The following is a 26,713-nucleotide window of genomic DNA, read 5'->3' as shown; positions in this document are numbered from 1 at the left end:
CAGAGACCGGGCGTCCCGGAGGCTCCCTGAGGCTGACCTGTAAAACCAGCGGGTTCGACATTGGCTCTCATTCCATGTGGTGGGTCCGCCAGTTTCCCGGACAGAGGCTGGAGTGGCTGCTTCAGTATTATGGTTCATCAGGCAACCACTATGCCCCAGGAATTCAAAATAGATTTACACCGTCGAAAGACACTTCAAACAACATTTTCTCTTTGGCCATCACGAACCTGAGGACAGAAGACTCCGCCACCTATTACTGTGCAAGTTTTGTAATACTATTCGGGTCTGGGGGTGGCACCGCAGTTACTGTCAACACAAAAAGCCCCTCAGCATTAACTGACTGAGACTGGGTCAGTGCTCGCTTTTACAATCAAACTTTGACTAAAATTCAGTATTATTTATGACTATCACTGCCCAAATGGCAAGACTTAATATGGAAAATCTGTGATCAGTTGGCGAATTCAGTAACATTTTCATGTGTTACTCTGTGAAATATAAAACATTACGGTCATTTCTGAAGAGGTATCGGTATCCATTAATACAATTCTAATTCATTCAATTCATTGTGATTTTCTTTGTCTCTGGTTTGTGAATATTTAAAATAATGGTGGATTTCTGTCTATTTTATGCAGGTCCGGTTATTGTATGATGCAGCCTAGGCAATGTGACACTGTGACTATCTTCCAGGACTGGGGACAAGGCACCATGATGACGGTGACTGCAGGTAAGAACCATTCAATTATTTCATAACTTTTTTATTCGAGTCTTGGTTTTATATTTTCTCTATTTTAACAATTCAATCGTTTACTGAATCGTGGGTTTGACCGGTGCTGTCTTGAGATTTTTTGCAATATTACATACATTTGATTGTGCTGAAAGGGGTTTATATAATTACTCGGTTTCTTGACAAAAAGATGCCGCTGACCTGGTTGTGGTGATTTGGTGTTTATTTGCTGAGGATACTGTGTGGCCGGGTTACTTTAAATACTGAACGTCTGTTCGGCAATTTGGTGTTTTTATGATTTTTAAACTCGATGGTATCTAACGGCTGCAGATTGTACCACCTCCTGAACAAGTGTTTGAAATCTAACCCAATATTGACAAAATATACCAACGTTTCTAAATTAATTTACTGAACATATTCCGCCTCATCACAATGCTGATGATATTATTCTATATTCTGTTTAGTTTAACTATTTACTGACTGGATGAAAGGCGCATTTGATTTTCCTAAATTCAGATGTTCTTGCAATGTTACATTTGATTCTGCTGAAAGTTTTTTTTAATTCAACTGCTTCTCCATTAATCGGGGTTCAGTCCCTCAGTAATGTGATTTGGTATTTTTCCGCTGTGTCAAGTGTGCGTCAGGGAAACTTTGAATAAGTAAACTCTGTGAAACCGTTTGGCATTTTTGCATTGTGTCTGTATTGAGCTTATTGTGATTGAGTACAAGCAGTCACACTGAATGTGATTGAATACAAACAGTCTACGCGTTTGAAACTGCTTGACGCACGATTGCAGGCAGAAAGCAGGGCGGTTGTTAGTGCATTTTTAAAATTGTAAGTTATTATTGCAAATTAGCTAAACCACGGTTTTTGACGCTCGTTCAGAAGTTTGTTTGTTCCTGCCATCACAATGTGGCGTTTTTGCAGTGCTTAATCTCAGTGGCTGCAGTTTTTACCATCCACTGCAAACATTAAGTGTTTAAATATGACCTAATGTAATAGTGTGGGAAAGTCTCATTGATAATTTGTTCATCATGTTCCACCTCCTCACAACGCCGTTGCTATTTATCCAGATTTTTGTTTATCTCAATAATTCATACATTTGGTGGCGAGCTGGCTTGCTCGATTCGATATTAAGATGTTTTTGAAATGTTACGTTTGATTCTGTTGAATGCATAATTGAGCTGCTTCTCCATGAAACATGTTTCAATCCCTTAATGGTGAGTTTTAATGCTTTCCTGATGAGGAGATTGCGTCTGGGTAACTTTGAATAAGTAAAATTTGTGAATCGGCTTATCATCTCTGTATTGTTTAAACGCAGCGATATTGAATTGCAGCACGTTTCGTGATTGAATGCAAAGTGTCTACTGTCTACACGTTTGAAAATGCATGAAGTACGATTATAGGCAGAAAATAGGGAGGCTGTTAGTTCATTTTAACTGATAATTGCAGATGAAAATAACCCACGGTTTCCGCCGCCCTTTCCAAACATAAATTGTTACTGCAATCACAGCTTGCCGTTTGTGCAACGTTTAATCTCAGTGGCATAATAGCTGCCGTTTTTATCATCGACGACAAACACTCCAATATTTTTGAAATATAGCCCAATATGAATAATATGTGGTAATGTTTCAATATTAATATATTGTACATATTCTACCTCCACGTAATCCTATTGCTATTATTGCAGATTTATATTTTGTTGAATAATTCGTGCATTTGGTGACGAGGTGGTTTGCTGGATTCGACATTGGAAATTTCTTACAATGTTAAGTTTGATTCTGTTCAATGTAGTATTGAGCTGTTTCTCCATTTAACGGGCTTCGGTCCCTCAGGGATGTGATTTGGTGTTTTTCTCTTCAGTAGATTGTGTGTCTGAGCGACATTGAATGTGAAATTGTTTGGCGATTCTGCATTTTTTAAACTCGGTGACACTGAGCGGTTACACGCTTCCTGGTTGAATCTAAAATTGTTGGAAAATTCTGAAGCAGGACTATAGGCAGAAAACTGGCAGATTTCGGAAGTGAAGAAAGGAACTCAAGACATCTCAGAGCATTTTTTTAAATTAACTGACACTTACAGATTAAACTAAATCATGGTTTACAAGGCTCATTCAGAGCATGATTCGTTACTGCAATAACAAACTACTAATTAATAAGTTTGCAAATTGGAAAGTAAAATTTATATAATTCAAATAATAACCCCGGTAATATAATTCCATATCAAGTAAAGATATTTTTTATATTAATATAATTAATCACCTTTCGTCATTCTGTTGTACTATGCACACAATCAGTATGACCCGAAATGTTTATAGGCTGGGAGCATTTTTGATTTTGTCTGAAACTATTTCAATAATAAGATTCTGATTCCACAGCAGTGCTCGATTGTAAAAGATCATTTAAATTAATGTTTATATCATTAATTACGTTTGCATTAACTTAAATAAGAGTTCTCCATTGCAGTTTGGCGATATGAGTTTCCAGTTATTACATTCCTTCTGTGCAGCTTCAACAAGACAATTCTTTCAATTCAATTTGTACTTGGGTAGCGAGATAACTGTCACTAATCTAGTCTTAAACAGTTTTCTCAGAGGGTGATCGCAGTCAGTCAATGAATTGTTCATATGATTTTATTTGTATGGTAGGAAGGTTCAGGCTGCAAATAACTAGACATTGGAAAGTAAAAGCTTGACTGTCAGACAGATTAATTTAATTACAGAAGGTTATCTTTAGCTTTAAATTTAACAATAGCATCCTGTCTCTCATAGCTGTGCTGTACACAGGATAGAGTTATTGGAAGAACAGATGACAGATTAGAATGACTGATTATATCTTAACTTAATGCTTAATTCTTATTAAATGCTAAATTGAACAAAATCCCGACTCCATTTCATCTTCATGTTTCAGTGTTGCAGAGGATCTAATTGAATTGTTCTCATTAAGTTGTACACCGATTAATTGGGCTTTTCTTTAATTAAACAATAGGTTTAATAATTTAGTCACAGGGATTGTCTGAGCTGTTAAATCTAGGAGCAAGTTTGTTGATCACAAACTTCCAGGGACTTTATAATATATATATGGAGTTTCAGATTTATCAATACGTTCACAATATGCATAGTTTATACTTTAGTGAATTACAACAGGGAAGTGGGAAGTGGGAGTAAAAGTAAAAAAGTAAAATATTAAAACGTGATTCGATTTAAGTAAAAGTAATATACATGTCTGAATATTTCCATCTAGTGATTTCAAATTTATTGTTAGCACTGCTGCCTCATGGTGCCGAGGTCCCAGGTTCGGTCACTGTCTGCGTGCAGTTTGCACATTCTTCCCATGTTTGCGTGGGTTTCGCCCCCACAATCCAAAGATGTGCCGGGTAGGTGGATTGGCCACGCTCAATTGCCCCTTAGTTGGAATACGTGAATTGGGTACTCTAAATTTACGGGTTGTTTGAGTTAAACCTCAATTATTTCACAAGTTTCTAGGTAAAAATAACGTTTGGATTATTGATTTTTATGTATTTATTATAGAGTACAAATCAGCCGACAGGAGAACTAACTGGCGATTAACAATAACTTACAATGCAATATTGATGCGAATTGCTTCAGCATAAATTATCTACAATTGAGTTGTATTCTGACGTGCAACATATCAAAGATTTTAGGGAATTTTAATCGTATCTGAACTTAAGTTAGGAAACAATAAATGTATTTAATCAACCGTGTTCAGCACAATGTGTTTCACAGATTATTTTGCTGAATTCATTTAATTATAAATTTAGATCATATCAGTGGATAATCTCTCACATATGTGCACTCTCAGTCACACACACACAAAGTGACACACACGGAATGATACTATGATAATGGCATAGTGTAGGTTAGATGGCTTTTGTTTCGGTGCAACATCGTGGGCCGAAGGGCCTGTACTGCGCTGTATCGTTCTATGTTCTATATATTCATTCTCACATGCACCGTCTCTCTCTAACAATAATATTCTCTGCATTCTCTTTCTCACGCATGCACACTATTTCTCTCTGCCTTTCAGACATTAACTCTCTCTCTCATACGCTCTCACAAACACACACTCTTTCTCACACGTCTCTCGCACATACTCACTCATACGCACACTCATGCGGTGTCTCACTCTCACACAGACACACACTGTGACTACCGCTATCTCTCACATAGAACAACATAGGGCATAGAGTGCAGAAGGAGGCCATTCGGCCCATTGAGTATGCACCGACCCACTTAGGCCCTCACTTCCACCCTATCCCCGTAACCCAATAACCCCTCCTAACCTCTTTTTTGGTCACGAAGGGCAATTTATCATGGCCAGCCCACGTAACCTGCACGTCTTTGGACTGTGGGAGGAAATCGTAGTACCCGGAGGAAATCCATGCAGGGAGAACGTGCAGACTCCGCACAGACAGTGACCCAGCGGGGAATCGAACCTGGGACCCTGGCGCTGTGAAGCCACGGTGCGATCCACTTGGGCTACCGTGCTGCCCAAACACACATAGATTCGCTTACAAGTCTCTCACTCACACACAGAAACACTCACATTCAAGCACATACTCCCTGTCGCACACAAAAACACCCTCACAGACATGATCTCTCTCAAATACACAGGTTCGATTTCTCTGAAACATACGCCCACTGCCTCACACTCTCTGACACACATACTCACCCACACATATATCTCACTCTGGCACACACGGTCTCTCCATATTTTTCATATACATTCTCTCACACGCTATCTCTCTCTCTCTCCTCCCTTCTCGCTCAGACACACACACGCTATCTCACTCTCACACGCATTCCCTCTTTTACAAAATCTCTCACATATTGCCTCCCTCTCAAACACCCGCACTCTCTTTCACCCATGCAGGATCTTTCATGCAAACACTGTCATGCGTGCATTCTTTCTCCCTCTCCCTCTCACATGATCCCCCGTCCTCTTTCACACACACACACACACACACACACATACTATTGCTTTTCAAATACAGACATCCTCTCACACACACAATCTTTCTTACACACACACTTTGTGACACACGCACACAGACTCTCGCAAGCACATCGTTCTCATTTTCTGTCTCTACCGAGATGTCTATCTCTGTTCCTCTCATACGCGTACACATACCATGATCTCTCTCTCTCACACAGATTCCCCCACACACACGGATCCTGTCTCACATATGCATGCTCTAACATGCTCTCTGCCACTCTCATGAACACTGTCACATGTTTTCCCTCCATCTCTGTCGCACACATGGGGCGCGATTCTCCACCCCCACGCCGAAGTGGCCGCGCCATCGTGAACGCCGTCGAGATTCACGATGGCACCGAACGGCCCCGGTCCCGACCGATACAGGCCCTGACAATGGCCAGTATCGGGGCTGCGTCATCTACCCGCGCCAACCCGCGCATGCGTGGTTGCCGTTCTGTCCAAATCCGCCCCGCAAGAAGATGGGCGACGGATCTTGTGGGGCGGCGGAAGGAAGGAGGTCCTCCTTCAGAGAGGATGGCCCGACGATCGGTGGGCACCGATCGCAGGCCACCCCACATTTAAGGTACCCCCCGGTGCAGGATCACCCCTCGCCTCCCCCCCCCCCCCCCCACAGGCCGCCCCCCCCCCCAGCGTTCACGCACCACCCACGACTGTAGCGACCAGGTGTGGACGGCGCCAGGGGGGAACCCGCCGTTTTGGCCTGGCCGCTCGGCCCATCCGGGCCTCAGAATCGCGGGGGTGCCGGAGAATCGCCATTTTCGGTGTCTCTGGCGATTCTCCGGCCTGCGGCCCGCGAAACTCGACCGGGCCGTTCCCGCCGCTTGGGAGAATCGCGGGAGGGCGATTCTCCCAACCGGCGTGGGAGTGGAGAATCGCACCCACGATCTTTCATACGCGCTTTTACACAGTCTTTTAGACACTCATTCTTTGTCTCACACTCGCAGGCACACATTACCTCATAATCACACATACACATACACACTCGCTCTCATAATTTCTCGCACTCACACAACCTATATCTCTCTCATGCGCACACTCTCCTTGATACGCACACCCCCTCTCAAACACACACTCTCAGAAAAATAAATACTCTCACATACGCAATGTATCTCTCAAACACATTCTTGCATTCAAACCGCATGCTCTTCAGAATACTCTTTCACACGTACTCTCAGAAACATACACACATTCTATCTCTCTCATTAACACAAATGGACTCTCTCTGACAGACACATACTCTTATAGTCTCTCTACTCACACACATTCTCCCAAACATGGCACCTCTATATCACGTATACACTTCCTTTTATACACTGTCTCACACAAACACATTGCCTCATTCACACAGAAAATCTGTCACGTACAGACATCCTTTCGCACACACTCTCATGCAGAAACTCTTTCTCATGCACACTCTTCCACTCTCACACAGACATTTCACACATACTCACAGACATACTCTCTCACACATACACATTCACGCACACTCTCTCATGTGCACTCTCTTTTCTCTCTCTCCCCTTCACACAGGCTCAAACAGACACACACACAGAAGCATGCGCACACAGTGAGAGAAACAACTATGCTCTCTTTCAGGTGAGAGGGCTGCCCGTAACCTCAAGGCACCCGTTAACCAAGTGTTGCATCAACGAGCACAAACAAAACCGCAGTCAATCGGACTCATTGCACTGGTTGGAGTAATACCTCGCGCAAAGGAAGATGTGTTTTGTTGTTGGAGGTCAACCATCTCAATTGCAAAACATCACTGCAGCAGTTCCTTCGGGCAGTATCCAAGGCCCTACCATCTTCTACCGTTTCACCAATGATCTTCCTTCGTCATAAGATCAGAAGTGGGGATGTTCATTGATGACTGTACGATGTTCAGCACCATTGAAGCAGTCCTTGACCAAAGGCAACAAGATATGAACGATATCAAGGGTTGAGCTGACGAGTGGCAAGTAACATTCGCGCGACACAACTGCGAGGTATTGGTCACTTCAAACAAGAGAGCATCTAACCATCGCCCGTTGACATTTAATATGATTATCATCGCTGAATATCCCACTAACAACATCCTGAGAGTTAATATTGACTAGAAATTGAACAGGTGAGAGGCTAGGACTCCTGCGGAGAGGAACTCAGCTTATGATACCCTAAAGCCTGTCCACCATCGGTAAGTTATTATTCAGGAGCGCGGTGGAATACCTGGAGGAGTGCAATTCTAATCGCAATCTGGAACCTCGAGACCATCCGGGACAGAATTGCCTGTTTGATTCGCATGCCATCAACAAGTATTCACTCACGCCACGTCTGACGAACAGTGGCAACAGTCTGTACCATCTACAACATGCACTGCAGAAACTCATTCCGCCTCCTTGGGCAACATATTCCCAACCCACGACATCTGCCATCTGAACAAGGGCAGCAAACACATAACAACACCACCACCCGAAAATTCACCTCCAAGCCAACCAGCATCCTGACTTAGATATAAATCACCGTTCCTCGCTGTCGCTGGTTCAACCTCCTGGAACTGCCTCGCGAACACGTTGTTTGGTATGATGACATCACAGGTGCTGCAGTGGTTGAAGAAGGCAGTTAATGACAGACTTCTTAGGGGCAATTGCGGGTGGGAAATATATCCTGGCCTAGCCAGAGAGACTGACATCACATAAGAACATAAGAACTAGGAACAGGAGTAGGCCATCTGGCCCCTCGAGCCTACTCCGCCATTTAATGAGATCATGACTGATCTTTGTGGACTCAGCTCCACTCTCCGGCCCGTACACCATATCCCCGAATCCCTTTATTCTTTAGAAAGGCATCTATCTTTTTCTTAAAAACGTTTAAAGAAGGAGCCTCAACTGCTTCACTGGGCAAGGAATTCCAGAGATTCACAGCCCTTTGGGTGAAGAAGTTCCTCCTACACTCCGTCCTAAATCTACCTCCCCTTATTCTGAGGCTATGCCCCCTAGTTCTGCTTTCCCCGACCAGTGGAAACAACCTGCCCGCAACTATCCTATCTATTCCCTTCATAATTTTATATGTCTCAATAAGATCCCCCCGTATCCTTCTAAACTCCAATGAGTACAGTCCCAGTCTACTCAACCTCTCGTCATAATCGAATCCCCTCAACTCTGGGATCAACCTAGTGAAACTCCTCTGCACTCCCTCCAGTGCCAATATGTCCTTTCTCAGGTAAGGAGACCAAAACTGAACACAATACTCCAGATGCGGCCTCACCAACACCCTATACAATTGCAGCATAACCTCACTAGTCTTGAACTCCATCCCTCTAGCAATGAAAGACAAAACTCGATTAGCCTTCTTGATCACCTGTTGCACCTACACATCAACTTTTTGCGACTCGTGCACCAGCACACCCAGGTCCCTCTGCACAGCAGCATGTTTTAACATCTTACCGTTTAAATAATAATCCATTCTGCTGTTATTCCTCCCAAAATGGATAGCCTCACACTTGGCAACATTGAATTAATTCTGCCAGACCCTAGCCCATTCACCTAACCTATCCAAATCCTTCTGCAGACTTCCGGTATCCTCTGCCCTTTTTGCTTTACCACTCATCTTAGTGTCGTCTGCAAACATTGCACTTGGTCCCCAACTCCAAATCGTCTATGTAAATTGTGAACAACTGCGGGCCCAACACTGATCCTTGAGGGACCCCACTAGTTACAGGTTGCCAACCAGAGAAACACCCATTCATCCCCACTCTCTGCTTTCTGTTAGTTAACCAATCCTCTACCCATGCTACCACTTTACCCTCAATGCCATGCATCTTTAGTTTAGGCAGCAAACTTTTGTGTGGCACAAGAACGACTTAAAAAAAACATATTCTCTCTGACACAATATTACAATTATTTTATGCGCTGACAATACACATTTGCAATGTGGAAATCCATGAAGTTGCAGGAATATTCATTTTTCCAGTTGTTAATGGTTCTGTGCAAAATTAAATTACACTGGTGACATCATTAAATATAGATAAAAACTCCATGTGTCGCACCGAACACAAAGGCACAAAACATGAGCAGGGAACTAGCTGAAACCATGGCCGCATGGGTCCCCCATATTGGTGTAAACTTGGTGAAAAATGTTTGTGAGGCCCCCCATCGTTTTGTTGTATCCGTCCCTTCCACCCCCATCAGACATCCTATTTGTGCACCGAACCCGGTTTCTTAAATAAAGGCACCGGTATTAAAGCAGCTGCCCAGTGATCTACACTGCTGTCTGACTGTACACAGCCGGTGTTACTGAAAGTATTAAAGCAGCTGTCCAGTGATCTACACTGCTGTCTGACTTTACACAGCCGGTGTTACTGAAAGTATTAAAGCAGCTGTCCAGTTATCTACACTGCTGTCTGACTGTACACAGCCGGTGTTACTGTAAGTATTAAAGCAGCTGCCCAGTGATCTACACTGCTGTCTGACTTTACACAGCCGGTGTCACTGAAAGTATTAAAGCAGCTGCCCAGTGATCTACACTGCTGTCTGACAGTACACAGCCCGTGTTACTGAAAGTATTAAAGCAGCTGCCCAGTGATCTACACTGCTGTCTGACTGTACACAGCCGGTGTTACTGAAAGTATTAAAGTAGCTGTCCAGTGATCTACACTGCTGTCTGACTGTACACAGCTGGTGTTTCTGAAAGTATTAAAGCAGCTGCCCAGTGATCTACACTGCTGTCTGACTGTACACAGCCGGTGTTACTGAAAGTATTAAAGCAGCTGTCTAGTGATCCACACTGCTGTCTGACTTTACACAGCCGGTGTTACTGAAAGTATTAAAGCAGCTGCTCAGTGATCTACACTGCTGTCTGACTGTACACAGCCGGTGTTACTGAAAGTATTAAAGCAGCTGTCCAGTGATCCACACTGCTGTCTGACTTTACACAGCCGGTGTTACTGAAAGTATTAAAGCAGCTGTCCAGTGATCCACACTGCTGTCTGACTTTACACAGCCGGTGTTACTGAAAGTATTAAAGCAGCTGCCCAGTGATCTACACTGCTGTCTGACTGTACACAGCCGGTGTTACTGAAAGTATTAAAGCAGCTGTCCAGTGATCCACACTGCTGTCTGACTTTACACAGCCGGTGTTACTGAAAGTATTAAAGCAGCTGTCCAGTGATCTACACTGCTGTCTGACTGTACACAGCCGATGTTACTGAAAGTATTAAAGCAGCTGTCCAGTGATCCACACTGCTGTCTGACTGTACACAGCCGGTGTTACTGAAAGTATTAAAGCAGCTGTCCAGTGATCTACACTGCTGTCTGGCTGTACATAGCCAGTGTTTCTGAAAGTATTAAAGCAGCTGCCCAGTGATCTATACTGATGTCTGACTGTACACAGCCGGTGTTACTGAAAGTATTAAAGCAGCTGCCCAGTGATCTACACTGCTGTCTGACTGTACACAGCCCGTGTTACTGAAAGTATTAAAGCAGCTGCCCAGTGATCCACACTGCTGTCTGACTGTACACAGCCGGTGTTACTGAAAGTATTAAAGCAGCTGCCCAGTGATCTACACTGCTGTCTGACTGTACACAGCCGGTGTTACTGAAAGTATTAAAGTAGCTGCCCAGTGATCTACACTGCTGTCTGACTGTGCACAGCCCGTGTTACTGAAAGTATTAAAGCAGCTGCCCAGTGATCCACACTGCTGTCTGACTGTACACAGCCGGTGTTACTGAAAGTATTAAAGCAGCTGCCCAGTGATCTACACTGCTGTCTGACTGTACACAGCCGGTGTTACTGAAAGTACTAAAGCAGCTGCCCAGTGATCTACACTGCTGTCTGACTTCACTCAGCCGGTGTTACTGAAAGTATTAAAGCAGCTGTCCAGTGACCTACACTGCTGTCTGACTTCACTCAGCCGGTGTTACTGAAAGTATTAAAGCAGCTGTCCAGTGACCTACACTGCTGTCTGACTGTACACAGCCGGTGTTGCTGAAAGCTGATCACTGTGGAGATCACTCAGGACAGGATCGATGGAGAGGAAGAGGAGGAGGTGGAGGTGGGGGAGCCGAATGGAGGAGCCGCCAGCTCGGCTGTGGACAGCATGCAACAGGAAGCTGAGCCTGAGCGGAAAATCATCTGGTGAAACATCGCCTTGTCGTGTACGATCATTAACTCACCCGCACTCATTCACTCTCCCATCCTCATTCATCCACACTGACTCACCCTCAGCCATTAACCCTCACTCATCGGAACATAAGAACAGGAGTTGTCATTCAGTCCAACGAGCTTGTCCCACCATTTAATGAGATCATGGGTGATCTGTGGTCGAACTCCATATATCTGCCTTTGGCCGATATCCCTGAATATCATTGCTGAACAAAAATCTATTTATCTCAGATCTATAATTAACAACTTATCTAGCTTCAACTGTCGTTTGTGGGTGTTTAATTTTCGTCAGTCGCCCACCCTCATTGTGCTTGTTCAGTGAATTGGACATTCAGAACTCTCCCTCAGTGCAGCCGACTAGGCTCAGGAGTGTGGCGACTCGGGGATTTTCACAGTTACTTCATTGCAGTGTTAATGTAAGCCTAATGGTGACAATAAAGATTATTATTTTTCACTCATCCTGACACACCAATCTTTACTCATCCACCCTCACTCACCTCACTCAGTTGCACACACCCTCATTCACTCTGCAGCTCACTCACACACACACTCACTCACTCACCTAACCATCCTCACGAACCTACACCCCTCACTCACCTACCCACCCTCACTCACTCGCCCACCCTCACTCACTAACCTGAGCCCCCAATTACTTACCTAACCACCCTCACTCATCCTCCCCAACCGACACTCACCCACCCACAATCACTCACTCATTTACCTTCACTCACCATCACTCATCCACACACCCTCATTCATCCACACACCCTCACTCATCCAAACACCCTCACTCATCCACCATAATTAACTCACCCTAACTCACTCATACTCACGCACCTGCCCATACTTACTCACTCAACTACCCATCCTCACTCACGCACCCACCCTCACACGCCCACTCTCACTCACTCACCTTTACTCATCCTCACCTACCCCATTCACTTACCCACCCTCATTCAGTCACCCATACTCACTCAACCATCCTCACTCACCCTCAATGTCCAATCTCACTAACTCTCCCTCATTCTCCCTCGTTCACTTATCCACTCCTACTCACTTACCTTCATTTGCCAATCCTCACGCATGCACCCTCAATCACCCATCCTCATTCACACACACCGGACACCATCTAGGATAAAGCAGCCCGCTTGATTGCTCCCTCTTCCACAAACATTCAAACCCTTCTGCACCGACGAACACTGTCAGCCGTGTTTACCATCTACAGGATGCACTGCACTAACTCGCCAACGTTCCTTCGACAGCACCTTCCCAACCCACGGCCAGCACCATCCAGAAGGGCAAGAGCAGCAGATACCTGGGAACACCACCGCCTGGAGGTTCCCGTCCAAGTCACTCACAACCTTCAACTGGAAATAAGTCACCGTTCCTTCTCTGTCGCTGTGGCAAAATCCTGGAACTCCCTCCCTAATAGCACCATGGGTGTACCTACAGATCATAGACTGCATCGGTTCAGGAAGGCAATTCACCACGAGTTTCTGAAGCACAACTAGGGATAGCCAATAAATGCTGGCCTAACCAGCAACACCAACATCCCGTAAATGATTTGTTTAAAAGCTCACTCACTGACCTTCACTCACCTACGTACCCTCACTCACTCACCCACCATCACTCTCTCAGTCACCCTCACTCACACATCCTCACTCAATCACCCTATCTCACACACTCACCCATACTCACTCATCCTTAATCACTCACCATTCTCACTCACTCTCACTTCCTCACTCATCCTCACTCATCCAAACTCACCCATTTACCCTCAGTCACCCATCCACTGACGTTCACTCACCCAGCGCCAGTAACCCACACTCACGGAACCAAGATAATTCACCAACCCACCCTACTGAAGCCCAGTCCGTCAGTCACGCACATTCTCATCCACCCTCACCAGCCGCCCTCACTCGCCAACTGTCATTCAACAACCGTCACTCGCCCACCCTAATTTACTCGCCCTCATCCGTCCACCCTGACACAGTCACTGATAAACCCTCGCTCACCTTCAATAACCCATTCCACCTAACTCACTGTTTCTGAGTCACGCTCCATCGCTCGGGATCAGTGCAACACACTCATTCACCTACAGCCACACACCCTCAACCACTCACCCACGCTCACTCACCCTCACTCACTATCATTCAGTCACTCACCCTCTCTTAGCGAAACACATTCACTCGCACACAACCACCGAGAAAATATCAGAGCACACGGGCAAAACACAGAGAGTCAGAGGAAAGGACAAGGATCTGAGGGAAAATCACCGAGTGCCGCATGAAAGCGCAGAGAATGGGGGAGATCGGAGAGTGCTGATGGAGTGCAGGGAGTCGGAGAAACGGCAGAGAGTTGAGGGAAAATACAGAGAGCCGTCGGGAAAGGTGGTACAGAGGGCTGTTGGAAAGTTCCGAAACGGGGGAAAGGGCAGAGACCGGGGAGAAGATTGGAGAGCCAGGGAAAGAACAGAGAGCGGGGGAAAGTGCGGGAGCCGGGGTGAAAAGTAGAGTGCTGGTTAGCGGGAGTAGGTGGAATGTGGAGTTAATACCACAATCTGTGTAGCCATGATCTCACTACGTAAGTATTCATTACAAAAGTATTTTTGAAGCGAAGTCACCATTCTTTGTCATAAAAGCAAATTCTGCGGATGCTGGAATCTGAAACCAAAAGAGAAAATTCTGGGAAATCTCAGCAGGTCAAAGCTTTGACAAAGGACCACCTTGTCTCCAAACGTTAGTTCCCTTCTTTCCTTACAGATGCTGCCAGACCTGCTGAGACTTTCCAGCATTTTCTCTTTTGGTCACCATTCTTTGTTTTAGAGAGTGGGCGTAGTGAGGCGGAGAGAGGAGGAGGCAACAGTCAGTTTGAACACGGCAATTTCAAAACTGCAATGATATAAATGAAGAGACAACTTTTTTATCATAAGGTGCTGTTGATTGAGAAATAAATGATGGTAGAAATAATGAGAAACACCCTCTGCTCTTTTATCGCAATGAATTAGACATCATTCAGATGACATTAACCTGTTATTTTTCTGTAATGTGATAAAAATGGAGGAAGATGTGAGCTTCTAATGAGGGGGTAAAGCTCTGGTAATTCCCAAATTGTGGAATTAATATAAGCTTAAATGTGGATATAGGTTTTACTTAGAATATGTTAGGACAAGTTCATGGTTTTAGTCAAACTCTGAGTTGTTTGGTTAATTAATAAACACAAATAATTTGTTCAATTCTCCCAGCGACACCGTCTCCGCCCACTCTCTACAGCCTGGTCTCCTCCTGTCAGCAACACAACAACGACAGCTCCGTGACCTACGGCTGTTTAGCGATGGACTACTCCCCAGAAATCACCAGCCTTACCTGGAAGAAAAATGGGCAGCCGATCACCACTGGAGTTAAGAAATACCCGTCAGTGAGAAACAAGAAGGGAACCTACACCCTGAGCAGCCAGTTAACCATCACCGAGTCAGAGGGGGGATGCAGCGAAATCAGCTGCGAGGTTCGACACAGCGGCTCAGACAAGAGCATTGGAATGAAATGTAAGTGTTGTGGAATCTGTGAAAAATAGAAAACATTTGATTATCTCGAATAGGATCTTGGATAGAACTCATTTGTAATACTCTGCATAGTCCTGATCGCTGAAAATCCAGGGTCGTATCTGTTGACCGCAAAAGAACTGTTAAAGTATAAGAGGTCGTTTTATGTATTCTCAGTTTATTCTGCAAGAAATGTCTAACTTGTGTTTCTTGAAGGTCCTCTACCTGACATCCATCCAAATATTCTCCTCACCGTGAGTTCCAATGAAGAAATCGCAAGAAAGAAATATGCAACCATCGTCTGTTCAATCAACGATTTCCGTCCGAAGTCAATGACGGTGAAGTGGCTGAAGAATGGACAACCCATGGGTTCAGGATTTGTCACCTCTCCCGCCTGTGAAGTGAACGGGAACTTCTCGGCGAGCAGTCGGCTGACAGTCTCCGCTGGGGAATGGTTCAGCAAAGCGGTCTATACCTGCCAAGTCACTCATCAAGGAGTCACCCAAAGTCAAAGCATCACCGCGTCTGGTAAGTGACACAAACAGAGGAAACAATAAATCAAAATGAGGAATCTAATAAAGTTAGTTCAATGCAAAGAACAACTTCTAATTTATGACAATGTGCGGTCATTCTGATGTAAGAGCTGCATTAGGATTGCTCACCATTCAGGATTTTATCAGAACAGCAAAGAATGTGTCACTTGACTTACAATCGTAGAATTTACAGTGCAGAAGGAGGCCATTCGGCCCATCGAGTCTGACCCAGCCCTTGGAAAGAGCACCCGACTTAAACCCACGCCTCCACCCTATCCCTGTAACCCAGTAACCCCACCCAGCCTTTTGGACACTAAGGGGTAATTTACCATGGGCATTCCACCTAACCTGCACATCTTTGGACTACGGGAGGAAACCAGTGCACCTCGAAGAAACCAACGGGAAAAGTGCAAATTCCACACAGTGAGGCAGCAGTGCTAACCACTGTGCCACCGTGCCGCCCATTTTGTGAGTGAGGTAGACTTGATATTAGCTTTATATTGAGACAGATGATTACATTTGGGAGGCAGTGGGTGTCTGGAAACTTTTACTGATAACAACTCATTGGCAAAGTGTTGAAAAATACATCGAACTATTTAAAAAACAGCCGTCGTTACGAAGGTTTTGAGAACAGGGATGGAATATTTGTATAGGGAATGCTGCAATGCTGATTTGTGAAAATAATACCGGGACTGAACGACTTTAACAATGAGAGCAGTTTGCACAGACAGAGCTAGTTTTCCATTTTGAAAGGAAGATTAATGGCGATAGTTCGGGGTGATATTTCGAAGTTGATTTATTCCCATTTCGAGAGTGAAGGCTGAATCCTGCTGTCCTGATTCAGAAGATTGGATGGGAAGATGAAATGTGGATTGATTTTCATGTTTTCATTCACAGATCCTTCCCTTTGCACCGATGCATCAGTAACAATACTGCCACCTCCAATAGAACAGGTCTTACTGGAGGCGACTGTAACCTTAACCTGCGTCATTTCGAATGCACCTTATGGAGTCACTGTGTCCTGGAGTGAAGCGAAGAAGCCGCTGAAATCAGAGATTGCCGACCAGCCTGGGGCAGATACTGCCAGTGTGGTCAGCAAATTAAACATCTCGACACAAGCCTGGCTGAGTGGGGCTGTGTTTAACTGTGTGGCGAGCCATCAGGACCTGCCAACCCCTTTAAAAAATGCCATCCACAAAAAAATAGGTGAGCGCAGAGATTAGAGGAATACGTGAGTTACTCTGTCTATTTCTAGTGTCAGTGCAACTGTGCAGTTTCTTGGTAAGTATATTTTTGGTCCTTTTCTAGTATATCAGTAATTCCACTAACAACACTCTGAGTCTGTAGAATTTAAGAGGAACAATAATAAAGAGATTTATAAACAATTATTTCAAGTAGGTGACATTGGGTTTAGATGGACCAAAACCATATACCACCAGATCATTAGACGTAAGAGCATAAGTAGGTCATTGGGTCATTTGGCCCACCGAAACTGTTCCAGAATTCTGTAAGATGATGACAGATCTGATATGACGATCCTGAACTCCACTTTCTCACGTTATCCGCATAACCCTTGACTCACAAACTGATTAAACATCTGTCTATCTCGTCCTTAAACATATTTAACGACCCAGTCCCGATAGTTCTCTGTGCTTAAGAATTCCACAGATTCTACCTTCTGAGAGAAGAAATACTTTTCCAGCTCTGCCCTAAATGTGCGACCCCTTACTCTCTTACTCTGAGATTTAGCGTTGTGGTCCAAGACTTTCGCAAAATGGAATGCAACCTCTCAACATTTGTACTTTTAATCCGCCTGTTCATCATATATCCTAATTAAGTCGCCTTCATTCTTCTAAACTCCAATGAGTGGAGGCCAAACCTTTTCAACTTCTGCTAACAAGAAAAAGCCTACATTCCGGGGATCAAGCTAGTGAACCTTCTCTGGACTGTCTTTAGTGCCTGTATATACTTCCTTAGATAAAGGGCACCAAACTGTGCGTAGTCTATCAGGTGTGATAAATAGCGCCAGGCATAGTTTTATCAATGCTTCCTTATTTTTCACCTTCAATTCAGTTTGAAATAAAAGCCAACATTCCATTTGCCTTCCCTATTACCTGCAGGACTTGCATACTAACGTATTGTGATTTCTGCACAACGAACCCCAAATCCCACGTTGCCGCAGGTTTCTGTAGCTTTTATCCAATTAAATAATATTCAGCTTCTTTACTCTTCACACCAAGATTCATAACCGCACATTTTTCCACGTTATATTCCATCTGACAAGTTTTTGCTCAGTCACTTGACCGGTTTATATCCTTCTGTAGATAGATTATCTGTGTCATCCTGACCACTTACATTCCCACCTAATTTTGTTTCGTCTGAAAACGTGGCAATAGTACATTCACTTCCCTCAAATAAAGCTGTAATAATTGTGGCCCCAACACTGCCCGCTTTGACACTCCAAAAGTCTCAATTTGTCATCCACAAAATGTCCCTCTTACCCCAGCTCTCTTAGCTAATCCTCTATCCATTCTAATATGTTACCAACACCACGGTCTCTTTTCTCATTCAGTACATTTTTCGCCGTGCCTTATGAAATACTGTTTTGTAATTTATGTATAGCACATTTACTGTTCCCCTTTATCTAGCATGTTCGTTACCAGCTAAAATACAGGCAAAAAATGTCACAGGCATGATTTCCCCTTCATCAAGCCGTGCTGACTCCGCTTGATTATATTATGTTTGTCTAAATACTCTGCCATTATATCCTTAGTAATGGAGTCCAAATAATTTCCACTGACAGATGTTAAAGTAACTGGCCTATGGTTACCTGTTCGTTTCTGTCTCCCTTTTGGACCAAGGGTGTTACATTGGAAGTTTCTCATACTCTGGGAGTATAATGTGGCGAGGGGCGGGTGGGTGGGGAAGCCTGGTGTGGAGCTCTAACACCAAACACATAATTTGCGCGGAACAACCTTTTCCCTGCTGTGCACATTCTGAAACTTTCTAGTCCAACCAACTAGAAAATGGAAACCTTTAAAATCCAACACAAAACACATTTCTCTCACATCTAACCCGCGGTTCCAATGTCTCCCGAATTCCCCATTTTATTGACATTTATTGTACATTTTCTGCAGATCCCAATCCGCGGGAACCGTCCGTCTCTGTCCTCCTGCCCTCGGCTGAAGACGTCTCCGCTCAGAGATTCGCCTCCCTCAGCTGCTTAGTGAGAGGTTTCTCCCCCCGAGAGATCTTCGTCAAGTGGACCGTCAATGACAAGCCGGTGAATCCCGGGAACTACAAGAACACCGAGGTGATGGCGGAGAACGGCAATAGCTCCTTCTTCATGTACAGCCTGTTATCCATAGCAACGGAGGAGTGGGCCAGCGGCGCTTCTTACTCCTGTGTGGTGGGACATGAAGCCATCCCCTTGAAGATCATCAACAGAACGGCTGATAAATCCTGTGGTAAACCGCGTTTGTGAACATTCCCCTTGAGCTGATGGACACAATTTATTCATGTGAATGAGAATCTATCGGTTACATTTCAAACTTCAATAAAAATAATAAAAGACTTTCCACACATCTTGATTTAAATATACAACCACTTAATTAATCGTGCTGCCACTTTGCTAATGTTAGACCTGTTTGATTAGAATCAGATTCCTGGAGGTCTCGGACCTAGGTCTGATAAAACCAGTGCTCGCAGCTCAGTAACACGCTGGGTTACAGACAGAGTAAAACTCATTCATTGCAGGATTCCACAAAATCATTTCATCAACAGAAGAGATCGGACACTTTCCCATTTCAGACAAACACATCACAGTTAGATCTCGCTGTTTCTGCTTCTCTCATTGTCCATTCCGTTATAATTCATGTCAGCTTCAAGTTGCTGCATCACACCCACTGGGAACTGAATTGAGGGCCACACAGCACCATGGACCAACAATCCCCCATCAAAGAGACGGACAAGGGTAATAGTTGAACTACTATTCCCCCACTTCCGCCCAAAAGAGAGTAGAGGGGCATTAGTTAATGCACTGCACCCTCACTTCCCCAAGAAAGAGTAGGAGAGGGGCATTAGTTAACCCTTTGATCCACTGTACCCCCACTGCCTCAACAAGGAGAGGGGCAGGTGCATTTGTTAATCCACTATACCCCCACTTTCCCCAACAGAGAGAGATGGAGGGGCATTAGTTAGCCTACTCCACCCTCACTTAATAATAATAATCTATATTGTCACTAGTAGGTTTACATTAATACTGCAATGAAGTCACTGTGAAAAAACCCTAGTTGCCACATTTCGGCGCCTATTCGGGTACACGGAGGGAGAATTCAGAATGTCCAAATTATCGAACAGCATTTCTTTCGGGACTTGTGCTGGGAAACCGGAGCACCCGGAGTAAACCCACGCAGTCACGGGGAGAACGTGCAGACTCCAAACAGACGATGACCGAAGCCATGAATCGAACCTGGGACCCTGGCGCTGTGAAGCAACAGTGCTAACCACTCAGATACCGTGCCACCCAACAATGTGAGGGGATGGGCATTAGTTCATCCAATGTACTCCTACTTCCCCAACAGAGAGAGAAGGAAGGGTATTAGTTAATCCTTTGTAACATCATTTCCCCGACAAAGAGTGGGGACGGTCAATAGTTTACCCACTGCACTCCCACTACGTAACAAAGTGAGGGAGGGACATTAGTTTAACCACTGTACTCCCCACTGCCCAAACACAGAGAGGGGGAGTGACATTAGTTAACGACTGTGCTACCAAATTCCCAACAAAGTGTGGGGAGGGGCAATAGCAAACCTACTCTGCGCCCACTCCCCCAAGAGGGAGGGGAGGACAGGATAGTTAATGAACTGTATCCGCACTTCCCCAGTAAAGGGAGGGGAAGTAGTTCATCCACTGTACGCCCAATTCCCCCAAAAAGAGAGTGGGAGGAGCATTAGTTAACGCACTGTACCTCCCCTTCCCCAACAGAGTGGGAGGAGCATTAGTTAACTCACTGTATCCCCATTTCCCCAACAAAGAGAGGGGGGCATTAGTTAATCCACTGTACCGCCACTTACCCAGGGGCATTACAGAAACACTGTACACGCACCTCCCCAGCAAAAAGAGGGGGAATGGCAATGTTGAGCAAATGGACCCTACCCCGCAACAAAGAGAGGAGGAGGAGCATTAGTTAATGCACTGTACCCCCACTACCCTAACAAAGAGAGAAGGAGGGGCATTAGTTAATCCACTGTACTCCCACTTCCACAACAGCGAGGGGCAATATCTACCCAACTCACCTCCTCCTACCCGACTGAAAGCAGAGAAAGATCATTAGTGATCTCTGTATGTCCACCTCCTCAGCAGAAAGAACCGAAAGGCAATTTGCTTTGGCGACGAGAGAGAGGGAGACTATTAATTCACTGTTTCCCACTCCCCAAGCGGAGAATTTGGGAATGGACATGTCTTTACTCGAAGGATTCTGTTCCAAGTCGACTTGCAGCTTTCTGGTTAAAGAGCTTAATATACCACCATGCTAAAGATGTTCTAAAAATATCTATTTATGCAGCATAATTTAAAATGTTTTCACACTCTTGTTCCACTCATCCGGATGCTAAGACCGATTCCCCATAATCCAAATCCAGGCTGGTGATTGAATTCTCCCTGGGTTTTCACGATTCTCTCCTGAGGCACCTCCTTGGACTTTTGCATTAGGTCACTTGATGGCACCTTATATCTCACAGAAAACTCATTTTTACGCAGAATGTCCAACGTTTCTACATCGGCATCAAAAACACCAAACACTGGCAAAGCTACAGACAGCCGATACAAGTATACACACGCACACAGATAAATAGACACAAGCACTACACAAACGTGCATCAGGAATCAAATCCGCAAGCATACACACGCACACACTCACAGAAACACATGCATGAACATTCACCCAGGCACATCGAAACACATATATTGACAAAAAAACACATGCAATCACGCACAAAAATGCATAATCGTACATAGAAAAGCACATGTATATACACTCACAAATAGACACACACAGGTGCATCCACGCGCACATGCACACATACGCGCACAAACATTTCCCTTGCTCTGATGGACACCATTAATTAATGTCATTGAGAATCTACTGGGTTATGCTTTGAACTGCATTAAAAATAATAACTTATTGTCTTCCAATTGTGATTTAAATACACAACCGCTTAACACAACGATGCTTCCACTTATCTAATATTAGACCTCTTTCATTGGGTTCCGATTTCTACAGGTCTCTGATCTAAGTCTTGTGCAAACAGTGCTCTCAGTTCAGATAGACCCTGGGTTATAGACAGTAGAAAACGCATTCAATACAGGATTCCGCAACGGATAAATCAGTAAATTTCCCATTTCATACAAACAAGCACATCACATTTAGACCTCGATGTTCTTGGTTGTCTCATTGTCCATTCCTTTAAAATTGATGACAGCTTTAAGGTGCTGCATCACACCCACTGGAAACTGAATTGAGGATCACATCGCAATATGTACCAATTACCGCCTGTCAAAGACAAGGAATGGGAAATAGTTAATCCACTTTACCCCACTTGCCCATCAAAGAGAGCGAGAGGGGCATTAGTTCATCCACTGTACCCCACTTCCCAGGGAAAGAGAGGCAGAAGGACAATTGTTAATCCACTGTCCCCCCATTTCCCATCAAGGAGAGGGGCAGGGGCATTAGTTATTCATTGTACCCCCACTTCCCAATTAAACAGAGGTGAACGGGGATTAGTTCATCCACTGCACCCCCACTTCTCCATCAAATTGCGTGGCAGGGGCATTCGTTAATCCACTATACGCATATTCCCCCAACAAAGAGGGGAGGAGCATTAGATGATTCTTTGTACTCCAACTTTCCCAATAAAGAGTGAGCGAAATGTATTAGTAAACCCGCTCTACCCTCACTTCCCCAACAAAGGGAGAGGGACAGGCATCAATCGGACTTATTTAATCCACTGTACTCACACTTCTCCAACAAAGAGAGGGGAGGGGGATTAGTTCGCCCACTGTGTCCCATTCCTCCAACAAAGAGGGGGGGGGATCCACTGTACCCCAATTTACTCAAAGAAGAGGTGGAGGGATATTAGTAAACCCGCCGAACCCCCTATACCCCAACAAATAGAGAGGACGAGGCATTAGTTAATTCACTGTACACCGACTTCCTCGACAAAGAGAGGGGGAAGGGTATTAGATAATTCATTACACCCCAATATCCCCAACAAATAGAGAGGGAGGGGTATTAGGTAATCCATTGCGCCCCAATGTCCCCAACAAATAGAGAGGGAGGGGTATTAGGTAATCCATTGCGCCCCAATGTCCCCAATAAATAGAGAGGGAGGGGTATTAGTAAACCTGCTTTTGACAAATTCCCTAACCAAGAGAGGGACTGTGAGTGTTAACCCATTTCACCTCCACTTTTACAACAAAAAGAAGAGGAAGGTGATGAGTGAAATTTCTCAACCTCCAGCTCCTTTGCAGGGGGAACCCAAAGGGAATTTGTTTCGCTGACAAGAGAGAGGGAGACTAGTAACTCACTCTTCTCCCACTCCCCAAGCAGAGAGTTTGGGAATGGGCACGTCTCTACTGTAAGGACTCAGGTACTGACATTACAAGACGGTTTGGAGCTTACTGACTGAAAATTGTAAAAGACAATCATGCTAAAGATCTTCCCAAAATATTTATTGATGCGACAGAATTTAATTTTTCGTACTCTTGTACCTTTTATCCATATGAGCCCATGGTGTTAAGGGTTATATCCTGGCATGGATAGAGGATTGGCTGACTGGCAGAATGCAGTAAGTGGGGATAAACGGGTCTTTTTCAGGATGGCAGCCGGTGACAAGTGGTGTGCCTCAGGGGGCTGTGCTGGGAGCACAACTTTTCACAATATACATTAATGATCTGGAAGAAGGAAGTGTTGCTATGTTTGCAGATGATACAACGATCTGTAGAGGAACAGGTAGTATTGACTAAGCAGGCGGGCTGCAGAAGAACTTGGACAGGCTAGGAGTGTGGGCAAAGAATTGGCAGATGAAATACAATGTGGAACAGTGTGAGGTTATGCACTTTGGAAGGAAAAATGGGGCATAGACTATTTTATAACTGGGGAGATGCTTAGAAATTCAGAAGCACAAAGGGACTTGGGAGTCCTTGTTCACGATTCTCTTAAGGTTAATGTGCAGGTTCAGTCGGCAGATAAGAAGGCAAATGCAATGTTAGCATTCATATCGAGTGGGCCAGAATACAAAACCAGGGACGTACGTCTGAGGCTATACAAGGCACTATTCATACCCCATTTTGAGTATTGTGAGCAGTTTTGGGCCCCGTATCTCAGGAAGGATGTGCTGGCCTTGGAAAGGGTCCAGAGGAGGTTCACAAGAATGAACCCTGAAATTAAGAGCTTTTCGTATGAGGAATGGTTGAGGACTCTGGGTCTGTACACGTTGTTCAGAAGGATGAGGGGGGATTTCATTGAAACTTATAGGATACTGCGAGGCCTGGATAGAGTGGATGTGGAGAGGATGTTTCCACTTGTAGGAAAAACTAGAACCAGAGGACACAATCTCAGACTAAAGGGACGATCCTTTAAAACAGAGATGAGGAGGAACTTCTTCAGCAAGAGGGTGGTGAATCTGTGGAACTCTCTGCCGCTGAAGGCAGTGGGGGATAAATCACTGAGTGTGTTTAAGACAGAGATAGATAAGTTATTAATTAATAAGGGGATCAGAGGTTATGGGGAGAAGGCAGAAGAATGGGGATGAGAAAAATATCAGCCATGATTGAATGGCGGAGCAGACTCGATGGGCCGAATGGCCTAATTCTGCTCCAATATCTTATGGCCTTGTGGTTTTATGGCATGCCAAGTCTGATTCCCCACAGTCCAAATCCAGACTGGAGATTGAATTCTCCCTGGGGTTTCACGGTTCTCTCCTGAGGCACCTCGTTGTATTTTTCATTAGGTCACCTGATGTCATCCTACATCTCACAGAAAGCACAACATATTCTAGATAATGTCCACTGTCAGGTTCTGACTTGGCATTATCCCGCGGTGACGTTTGATTGAAAGTAAAAGAAATGACCTAAACCAATAAAGCTACTGATAGGTGATACAAATGCACAGACACACACAGATAAACAGACGCATACACTCATCCACAAACATGCACACGCAGACACAATCACACACAAAGATGAACACATAGAGAAACACACAGGCACGTTAAAACAAATAATGACACAGAAAGCACACAAATACACTCAAAAATGACCACAGAGAAACACGTAAAAAAACACGCGAAAGTACGCTCATAAACACACATACAGACACGTACAACTGCACACACAAGCAGCACACAAGTATACACAAACATGCATATACACCCACATGTTCACACACAGATACACAAAGGTTCAAATACAAACAGATAAATCCAAACAGCAGACTGAGAGCACGACATTCAACACCAATGGAACAAATGACATCGGCATTCGCATATTTTCACGATGACTGAAATTTAGGCATTAAGACACACACCGTCATTCACATAGATACATATTAGCAACTGCACACAAACTCGTGGATAAAATCACAGTAACACATTCGCAGAAACATCAGTAGGCACACACAGAACTGGGTCGGTCATAGAAGAGAGGGTAGGAGTGGAAGAGTGCTTTTCTGAATGGAGGGCTGTGACTAGTGGTGTTCCGCAGGGATCATAGCTGGAACCTTTACTGTTTGTAGTATATATCATGATTAGGAGGAAAATGTAAAAGATCTGATTTGAAAGTTTGCGGACGACATAAAGGTTGGTGGAATTGCGGATAGTCATGAGGACTGTCAGATGATGCAGCAGGATATAGATCTGTTAAATACTTCGGCGGATAAATGGCAGATGAAGTTTAATCCGGTCAAATGTGAGGACATGCATTTTGGAAGGTCTAATACAGGTGGGAAATATACAGTAAAATGCAGTATACTTAAGAATATTGACAGGCAAAAGGATCTGGGTGTACAGGTCATCAGATCACTGAAAGTGGCAATGCAAGTGACGAAGGTAGTCAATAAGGTTACCGGCATACTTGCCGTCATCGGCCAGGGCATTGAATATAAAAATTAGCAAATCATTCTGCAGCTGTATAGAAACTTAGTTAGGCTACTCTTGGAATATTGTATTCAATTTTTGTCGTCACACTACCCAATGGATGTGAAGGCTTTGGAGAGGGTACAGAAGAGGTTTACCAGGATGCTGTTTGGTATGGAGGGAACTAGCTATGAGGAGAGGTTGGATAAACTCAGCTTGTTCAGAATCGAACGACTGAGGTTGAGGGGTGACTTGATAGAAGTCCACAAAATTATGAGGGGCATGGACAGAGTGGATAGTCAGAAGCTTTTTGCCAGGGTGGAAGAGTCAATTACTAAGGGACATAGGTTTACGGTTCGAGGGGCAAAGAATAGAGGAGATGTGCGAGGGAACACAGAGGGAAGTGGGCGACTGGAACTCGCTGCTGGAGGAGGTGGTAGAAGCAGGTACACTAGTGACGTTTAAGGGGTGTTTTGACAAAAAACGAATAGGATGGGATTAGAGGAAGTGTAGAATGTTTCATGTTAGACGGGTAGCATGGTGGGCGCAGGCTTGGAGGACCGAAGGGCCTGTTCCTATGCTGTACAATTCTTTGTTCTTAGATGAAACATTATCATACTCCTAC

The 26,713-nt window shown here is 44.5% G+C and overlaps 1 gene segment (V, D, J or C); it reads left to right on the top strand.

The window, feature by feature from the left end:
* Positions 1–460: 460 nt before the first annotated feature.
* LOC140419392 (Ig heavy chain C region-like) lies at positions 461–19,529 on the top strand. The segment is given in 6 exon segments: positions 461–522; positions 633–724; positions 15,126–15,425; positions 15,639–15,950; positions 16,853–17,161; positions 19,093–19,529. Coding segments are annotated over 6 exon segments (1,407 nt in total).
* The last annotated feature ends 7,184 nt before the right edge of the window (positions 19,530–26,713 follow it).

This window comes from Scyliorhinus torazame, chromosome 5, assembly GCF_047496885.1.
Source record: "Scyliorhinus torazame isolate Kashiwa2021f chromosome 5, sScyTor2.1, whole genome shotgun sequence".
Classification (NCBI taxonomy): domain Eukaryota; kingdom Metazoa; phylum Chordata; class Chondrichthyes; order Carcharhiniformes; family Scyliorhinidae; genus Scyliorhinus; species Scyliorhinus torazame.
This window is presented reverse-complemented; position numbering and strand designations above follow the sequence as displayed.